This window comes from Salmo salar, chromosome ssa04 (genome assembly GCF_905237065.1).
Source record: "Salmo salar chromosome ssa04, Ssal_v3.1, whole genome shotgun sequence".
In the NCBI taxonomy this organism is placed as follows: domain Eukaryota; kingdom Metazoa; phylum Chordata; class Actinopteri; order Salmoniformes; family Salmonidae; genus Salmo; species Salmo salar.
Genome location: NC_059445.1, coordinates 83,030,538 through 83,040,109, shown reverse-complemented (window position 1 = coordinate 83,040,109; position 9,572 = coordinate 83,030,538). Strand labels below are relative to the sequence as shown.

General features: G+C 41.5%; 1 protein-coding gene across 3 annotated transcripts; it reads right to left on the bottom strand.

Moving 5' to 3' along the window:
* Positions 1–395: 395 nt before the first annotated feature.
* On the bottom strand, positions 396–9,561 carry pigw (phosphatidylinositol glycan anchor biosynthesis, class W). 3 transcript variants are annotated; one of them, XM_014198288.2, is made up of 2 exons: positions 9,500–9,561; positions 396–3,952 (listed from the first exon to the last, which is right to left on the bottom strand). In XM_014198288.2, the coding sequence occupies exon 2, from the start codon at positions 3,947–3,949 to the stop codon at positions 2,453–2,455; it is 1,497 nt and encodes a 498-aa protein (XP_014053763.2). In that variant the 5' UTR covers positions 3,950–3,952; positions 9,500–9,561; the 3' UTR covers positions 396–2,452. The 3 variants fall into 3 exon arrangements, with proteins under 3 accessions (XP_014053763.2, XP_014053764.1, XP_014053762.2); XM_014198289.2 differs by having other exon boundaries at positions 9,359–9,544; XM_014198287.2 differs by having other exon boundaries at positions 9,497–9,536.
* Positions 9,562–9,572: the final 11 nt, after the last annotated feature.

Below are 9,572 nucleotides of genomic sequence, written 5' to 3'. Positions count from 1 at the left end.
AACCTTAACCCAGCGTTTCCCAAGCTCGGTGCACGTTTTGGTTTCTAGCTACACAGCTGATTCACATTATCAAAGCTTGATGATTAGTTGATTATTTGAATCAGCTGTGTAGTTCTAAGGCAAAAACCAAAACGGGCACCCCATTCGACTCCCGAGTTTGGGAAATCCAATCCTGCCTTAACCATTTGAAATGTCGACTTCAATGGGTGTTATGGCCGTCCCAAGGATTATTAATAGCACTAACCCTGCTGGAAATTATTTTTCAAAATCGAGCGCTAGGGGTCGACAAAGAGGGGAAATGTTATTCCTGGTGGACCTAAACAATTTTTTTCTCCTGGCTGGCTCTATGATAATATATTTAATCAAAGTAACATTAAATGTGAATTAAAAAACGAAACATTTGAAAGCAGTTTATTATCAAGAGATCATATTTGTACAACATATTTGCATAATATTTACAATGGCAACTTTTGCTTTAAAGGTCATGAACAGTCAAAATCATGTTTTTCATGAAATGTGATGATATTTGGATGAAACCAGATCAAAGTATTGGTGACCAAATGATGAAAAATTTCTGTTGCTTCTACATTGATAAAGTTTGATCATAAAGTTACTGGTCCCCTCCCCATATCAAACGCTTGGATTCAGGAGGCGGGATTATTAAGGGGATAGGTTGACATCACCCTAATTCTCATTTTAATACACCAATGGTAACATGATATTCTCTTAAATAAGGATCAACCTTGTAACCAACATCGGAGAAGGCGTGTTTTCCGAGGGGCGTGGTTTATACTATTTGTCTATGGCGAAGATACTGGTGTTAGCTAGTTACTGGCTAGCTAGGTCTTCACCTGTGTCTGGTGTTAGCTAATTGGGTAGGTTAGTTCAAAACTCTGACACAGTTGTCATGTCAACACATCCGTCAATGCTGCTGTAAACCACATAGCAACAGACATGCCAAACGGGAGAAGTATAAAACAAATTGACATCAGTAGCTTGGCTTTCATCCAAATGGCGACCGATTTTCATGCTAATATTCTAAAATCTGCATAAAAAACAATATGTGCATTTCCCCACTAGAGATGTATTTTCCATCAAATTTACTTGGCTGTGCGTGATGACGTAGTGCACATAAAAATGACTTTTGCTGTTCAATTCCCATGTACCAAATAAAAAATACACGCTAAATGGGTTTCCATCACATTTTCAACTCTACTGAAGGTTTTGTCACAAAACATTTTGCGTTAAATTAGCGATTGTGCCCACTCTGGTCTTGGCACGTGCGCTCTAGCCAACAGCTGGCAGATACAGTGTGGGTATAGCCTACATGATGAGATTATTTCACTCTTACAAAATAGTATCATGTCATCAGAATAAGACTCTTGATATTTATTGGAAAGGAGCATCAAGTCCATCACCGTGCACATTCACCACCCTGTGAAGTTACTCATAATCTATTTCATCTGTAGCCTAATAAACTGCATGCTTTCTGACCCAGTTGTGTTAGAAACACGAATGCTTAAATACATTTGGTCAATCTGACACATTTATTATTTCTCAATTCAATAGTGTTTGAACAACACAAGTAAATTAAGTAAATCTGTAATAATAATTTCAAGTAAAAATAACCTGTTTCCATTAGGTGTAACTACTGTCCAAAATTGAATTAAGTAGATCCAAATATTTATTTTGTGCATAAGCTCATCACCGTGCACTTTCACCACCCTGTGAAGTTCATCATAAGTTATTTAATCTGTAGCCTAATAAACTGCCCGGTTTCCCAGAGTCATAGTGGGCGGACCACACAACATATCATCGAGTGACTCCAAGTTTACTTTGATATTTTTGCTCATAAAGGCATTTCCACCACCATTTTTCGCATAATTAATTTTACAGACACAAAAAGATCCCACCATGTCGAATGAACGAATTCTGTCGGCATTTACAAAAATTGTGCTCAAACTACCAGTTTTCATCACAGCTGTCATGATTTTCTTTTAATACGGTATGACTTTACCCACATAAAAACGTGGTTACTGATGTTTGAGTTGTTAAGTGTATCACCAAATTAACTTGAGATGATTTTACTGCAACACTGCTCACTACGTCCACGCTGCTTAACATAAGAGCGTTTCAAAGAGCTGTCTCTCAAGGCGAGCTCATGAATATAAGATCCCCGCCCACTCAGCCTGTCTTTTCTAACTTCCTGGTAGTTAGCCATGAGAGAAAAATTTAGTTTTTCAAAAAATTTGAGCATTTCTAAAAATAAAAAAATTACAGGTGATATTTTAGTCACTCAAAAGGCTTTTTTACATGGGAATCAGAATGACTGTTCAGGACCTTTAACATCAACTATAATATGAAAAACAATGTAACAAAACGAAACACTACAGTTTATTGGAATAAGTCTCTATGACTTATTTAAAATAAGAACAACAGGCAGGCATTGTGCTTACCAGAATTTTACTGTGATTTTCATGAGATGTAAAATGTATATCGCAAAACTATTTATGAACATGTATGACAGCAAAACACACACAGAAATGTAATCACTACTGTTGAATGTATCTACTAACACATTTGTGATTCCAGTTAGTAAATTGGCAAGCATGAAAAACAACAATTGATTACGGTTCACAGCTTGAATGAGACAAAGTCCCTCAACTTTTTTCTCCATTTTCTCCTCAGATACAGAAGCTTCCTTTCTACAAGGATACCAGGAAGACGACACCAATACGCAACCTGATACCGTTTTCATAAAAAACAAAATAACATCAGCAGTTGCTAAACAGGATAAGAAAAACATTGACTGGGCAATAGTCCAGAGGCAGAATGGTAGATTGGCCATCCTGCGAGACACTGGCTCAACAGAGGCCTGACATAGGATCAGGGCAGTATACAGCACAGCACTTCCCAATAAGAGATTCCAAATCACTCTGATCCACTCTTTGACCAGTGTCCTTGGTCGCATTACATACAGTCCAATCTGGACCCCTGCCATATAGATGGCTATGTAGCCCACAACAGATGAAACCCCCTCCATGTTGGCTTGCAGAAAGCCTCCCGTCCTGTCATTGTTGTGGATGATGGAATACTTCAGTTCAGACATCTCCAGGGTCACTTGGTAAAGTCCTCCAATCAGAAGGGCCAGTAGCCATGACCTGTTGACAGGGAACAGAGCCAAGAGCACAGAGGCCACCACTCTGACTATGGCTAGGGTGAAGAAGAAATTCCAGTGCATACCATACTCTGACACGTGCTCGTGGTAACCAGACATTTTGACACTCACCAGCCTGGCCAAGCCTAGAATGACCAGGGGCCAGACAGACACGAGCTGTTTAACCACTTGGCTTAACTTGGATCCTGAGACTTCCTTCCTCCGTGCCTCTGGGCAGACGAGGGCGTTGGCGAGGACATAGGCTCCAACACCAAAGTCCATAACCCCTGTTCCGTAGGTTTCTGTTTTGGCATAGCGTCTTGGGAACACGCTGAAGTCGACAGCTAGAATGCTAATGGCCGTTTTCACATTGACCAGGACTCTAAAGATAGTCACAAAGGGGACCTGGTTGCACTGAACATGGCTCTGGAAGAAGCTCTTGGCAACAGTGTCCTTAGAAGTTTCCCTGGGTCTGGTTGGCCTTTTGGTACGGTAGATATAGCATAGCATAGCCCCAGACACAACCATCAGGCCCAGGATGACTAGGTGAAGGATGTCACTCAGAACGGTGCATGATAAGACCAGGGGTAGTATGATCATGGAGAAGTCCAGGACGAGGTGGGCGATCCAGGGGAGGGGGAGCGCCCCCCTGCCCAGATGGTATAGAATCAGAAACAGTCCTCTGCTGATCAGGCACAGTGGGGCCAGAAAGGAGCCCAGGGCAACTTCCCCAAGGCTGGTCCCATTCAGATTGCTGACGAACGCCTCCTTCAATTCCTTCTGACTTGACATTTCCTACAAAAGAGGAAAAGAAAATCCTCATTCCAACACCTCATAAAGTATTGGACAGTAGCCATCAGGATATAAGGGTATTCCTACCATTACCCTAACCCCTACCATTACCCTAACTCCTACCATTACCCTAACCATTACCCTAACCCCTACCATTACCCTAACCCCTACCATTACCCTAACCATTACCCTAACCCCTACCATTACCCTACCATTACCCTAACCCCTACCATTACCCTAACCATTACCCTAACCCCTACCATTACCCTAACCCCTACCATTACCCTAACCCCTACCATTACCCTAACCCCTATCATTACCCTACCATTACCCTAACCCCTATCATTACCCTAACCCCTACCATTACCCTAACCCCTACCATTACCCTAACCATTACCCTAACCCCTACCATTACCCTACCATTACCCTAACCCCTACCATTACCCTAACCCCTACCATTACCCTAACCATTACCCTAACCCCTACCATTACCCTAACACCTACCATTACCCTAACCATTACCCTAACCCCTACCATTACCCTAACCCCTATCATTACCCTAACCATTACCCTACCATTACCCTAACCCCTACCATTACCCTACCATTACCCTAACTCCTACCATTACCCTAACCCCTACCATTACCCTAACCCCTACCATTACCCTAACCCCTATCATTACCCTAACCCCTACCATTACCCTAACCCCTATCATTACCCTACCATTACCCTAACCCCTATCATTACCCTACCATTACCCTAACCCCTATCATTACCCTAACCCCTACCATTACCCTAACCCCTATCATTACCCTAACCCCTACCATTACCCTAACCCCTACCATTACCCTAACCATTACCCTAACCCTAACATTACCCTAACTCCTACCATTACCCTAACCCCTAACTTTACCCTAACCCCTACCATTACCCTAACCCCTACCATTACCCTAACCTCTACCATTACCCTAACCATTACCCTAACCATTACCCTAACCCTAACATTACCCTAACCCCTATCATTACCCTAACCCCTACCATTACCCTAACCCCTACCATTACCCTACCATTACCCTAACCCCTACCATTACCCTAACCCCTACCATTACCCTACCATTACCCTAACCCCTACCATTACCCTAACCCCTACCTTTACCCTAACCCCTACCATTACCCTTCCATTACCCAAACCCCTACCATTACCCTACCATTACCCTAACCCCTATCATTACCCTAACCCCTACCATTACCCTAACCCCTACCATTACCCTAACCCCTATCATTACCCTAACCCCTACCATTACCCTAACCCCTATCATTACCCTATCATTACCCTAACCCCTACCATTACCCTAACCCCTACCATTACCCTAACCCCTACCATTACCCTAACCCCTACCATTACCCTAACCCCTACCATTACCCTAACCCCTATCATTACCCTACCATTACCCTAACCCCTATCATTACCCTACCATTACCCTAACCCTTATCATTACCCTAACCCCTACCATTACCCTAACCCCTACCATTACCCTAACCCCTATCATTACCCTATTTTACCCTAACCCCTATCATTACCCTACCATTACCCTAACCCCTATCATTACCCTAACCCCTACCATTACCCTACCATTACCCTAACCCCTACCATTACCCTACCATTACCCTAACCCCTACCATTACCCTAACCCCTACCATTACCCTAACCATTACCCTAACCCCTACCATTACCCTAACCCCTACCATTACCCTAACCCCTAACCATTACCCTAACCCCTACCATTACCCTAACCCCTACCATTACCCTAACCCCTACCATTACCCTAACCCCTAACCATTACCCTAACCCCTACCATTACCCTAACCCCTAACCATTACCCTAACCCCTACCATTACCCTAACCCCTATCATTACCCTAACCCCTACCATTACCCTAACCCCTATCATTACCCTACCATTACCCTAACCCCTATCATTACCCTAACCCCTACCATTACCCTAACCCCTACCATTACCCTAACCCCTATCATTACCCTATTTTACCCTAACCCCTATCATTACCCTACCATTACCCTAACCCCTATCATTACCCTAACCCCTACCATTACCCTACCATTACCCTAACCCCTACCATTACCCTACCATTACCCTAACCCCTACCATTACCCTAACCCCTACCATTACCCTAACCATTACCCTAACCCCTACCATTACCCTAACCCCTACCATTACCCTAACCCCTAACCATTACCCTAACCCCTACCATTACCCTAACCATTACCCTAACCCCTACCATTACCCTAACCCCTAACCATTACCCTAACCCCTACCATTACCCTAACCCCTAACCATTACCCTAACCCCTTAAAAGTTAAACTCAGCGAAATAACATTGCCTCTAGAAGCACTGCAGATATTGCAGTGAGCGAGATTCAAGACTTCGCTCGCACACAGTTAGACACAGTATCTGAGCATGCGGATGGGTTTTCTTCAGGGGTAAAATCCATTTGAATTCAATCTCTTTTTGACGGCACCACTTTTAGATTAGAACAAAACCTTCCATACATAATTGCCCATTGTAGAAGTGGTCAGAAAGTGGCTTTTTAGAGCTGAATGACAAAACATTCAGGTACTCAAAGTTAACCCATTTTTGCATACCCCAATATACAATGAGACATCCATGTCTTCATCACTTGAAAAGATAAATGGTTTAAATATTATTTAAAAGCTTACAAACAGGGTTTTCAAACAATTGTATAATGTCTGGAGAAAAAAAAACGTTTCACTAAAAAAAAGTATAAATTTTTCTTTAACGTCAATTATCTAAAACGCATAAACGCAGATTTTTCATATTTTATTATCTTGTTGCTTGTTTACCCTATTTTACATCATCCAAGGGGCGTGTTGTGCCCGCCATCGGTTGAGACACATGCTCTTGAATACAGGGTGAGAATACCTTTTTCAAAATGGTACCACAAAGATGGTTGGAGGTCCACACATCAGAGAATGTTGACATGAATATCTGTTGTTTTAAATTAAACTCTCAATCCTCCATAGGAAACCTATTGAAACCATAGAAATATAGATAATAGAATAGATATAGAAATATAGATAATAGAATAGATATAGAAATATAGATAATAGAATAGATATGACCATTGGACCGGCGATCATCTTCGTGGTAGTATTTAGAAGTAAAATTGTCAATTCAATAAAAATATAAATTCCAAGAGTGTGCAAAGCTGTCATACTCTTGTGAATTCTATGGTTTTTACTAGATTAATTGTAGTTTTTCATGTTGTTTGTCTGTAATTTTTATAATGACTTGGTGCTGCCTATCTTGGCCACGACGCTCTTGAAAAAGAGATTTTAAATCTCAATGAGCCCTTCCTGGTTAAATAAAGGTTTAATAAATAAATAATTTAATAATCAAGACAAAGGCTGACTACTTTGAAGAATCTCAAATATAAAATATATTTTGATTTGTTTAACACTTTTTTGGTTACTAGATGATTCCATATGTGTTATTTCATAGTTTTGATGTCGTCACTATTATTCTACAAATAAATAAATAAAAATACCCTAGAACGAGTAGGTGTGTCTTAATTGATGGGGTTCCCATGGGGCTGGGGATTAGAAATGTCCCCTGTGAGAGAGGCAGATTGAGGTTTCCAGGGTTAGAGTAGTGCAGAAGTTGTCGTATGCTGAGGCAGTGAAGAAAGTAGAGGAAGATAGGTCAATGGTGGAGGGATCCTGAGAGAAGTGGTGTGACGAGTAGATCTGTACCAGAACAGGGATAAACCATCAAGTGATATATGTTTCAGTAAGATTGGATTTTTGGCATTTATAGCAATGGTTATCAACTGTACTGCAGGGATGGAACGTAAGTCGCAGAAAATAGAGGTTGTGGTGGCAGCTGCAGAGGTATTTGGGTGTGCGAGACTTGATATCAGAGTTACAGGGTGTGTTGAGTGGTGGTGTCCCATCCTTTCAGGTTGTTGGCCTGAAGTAGAACTAAATAGATTTAAATAGTGGAGTAGGGTTTTTTTTTTTGTGTGTGAATGTAGTGTTAGATGGTAGGGTATTTGTTTTATTTTATTTTTTCAAGTAAAGTATAAGGGAGTTATACTCGAGTCCAGCAGATGGCGGTAATGCAACATTTATTGGATGCCAACCACCATTAAACCTCAAGGAAAAAGAAGAAGAAGAGGGCTTCCATTATTTTAATGTCGTCAACTGGGTCAGACTTCCAACTTCATTGGCTGATCCCTCCTGGTGACCCTGTTGGGAGTGGTGTCCGACCAGGTCATCAGGAGGGATCAGCCAATTATAAAAAAGAAAATGGACTACTTCAAAATGGAGATAGCCTCAATAGCTCTGCCCATGCTGTCACAGAAGCTATAATGGCACATACAAAAAAATGCATCCTCTATCTTTTAATATGATTCAAATGGATTTACCTTTTACGCTTAAGCTTGGTAGGTATGGGACCAAAACAGCTGTTTCTAACTTCAACAGAAGTTTAGCCTTATGCTTCCACACTCTAGAATAATAGAATAAAACAAGTTGCAAGTTCGAAATGAAGTTGTTGTGGAAATTGACCCGACAAGCTGTTTACTTTGTGCACCCGCTGAATCTACCTTTGATGCCGCATTCAAATCAACTGGGACCTCAGAACTCTCAGACTTTAGAGCGTTTAAGACAACTGGGAACTCGGGGGGGAAAAAACGAGCGTGGAATCTTTTGAACGGTCATCCAACTCGGAATTCTAAGTCGAAAACTAAGGCATCTTTCTAGAGCTCAGACTTTCCAACCTGAAGATCCCTGACGTCATGATTTGACCTCGTTTTTTCTGAGTTCCCAATTGTCTTGAAAGCACCATGAATGTTTTAATTTCAACTTCAATGAGGTGAAGTCAGAGCTGAACATAGCAAAGATTTTTTATATATATTTTTTGAACCTTTATCTAACTAGGCAAGTCAGTTAAGAACAAGTTATTATTTAACAATGACGCCTACACCGGCCAAACCCTCCCCTAACCCGGACGACGCTGGGCTAAGTGTGCGCTGCCCTGTGGGACTCCCGGTCACGGCCGGTTGTGATAGCCCGGGATCGAACCAGGGTCTGTAGTGACGCATCTAGCACAGATGCAGTGCCGGCAGCCTACTCAGGATTCAGTTGAGACTTTTGCATAACGAGATAGCTAAGCAGTATATATATTTATTATTATGAAGTACAAGCAAATATAAGTTTACTTGTATGCCAACCAACTCATTATTTCATTACAAAATGTGATTACAAGATTGAAAATCATTTACGCCTCACTGAGACAATGAGTCTGGCTAGCCAGCATTTGGCACTAACATCATACAATACATCACACAGACTTGATTATTTTCCCACCTACCGCACTTTAACTTCGGTAGCTAGCCTGGTTCAAAACAAATATACGTTTTATAATAGATGAATCATCCTAGATTAATCGGAGAGAAAAATGTAGTCCGCATCCTCGATTAATGTATTTAAAAAAAAAAAAATCTACCACAACCTGGTGAATTGTTATTTCCGCGTTCTGCAGATGGGCGTTTCTGTGTTCTATGTCACGGAGAGTGTGCGTACTC

Excerpts from the sequence above, each read along its gene's own strand:
- pigw (XM_014198288.2), bottom strand. The coding sequence starts at position 3,949 with ATGTCAAGTCAGAAGGAATTGAAGGAGGCGTTCGTCAGCAATCTGAAT.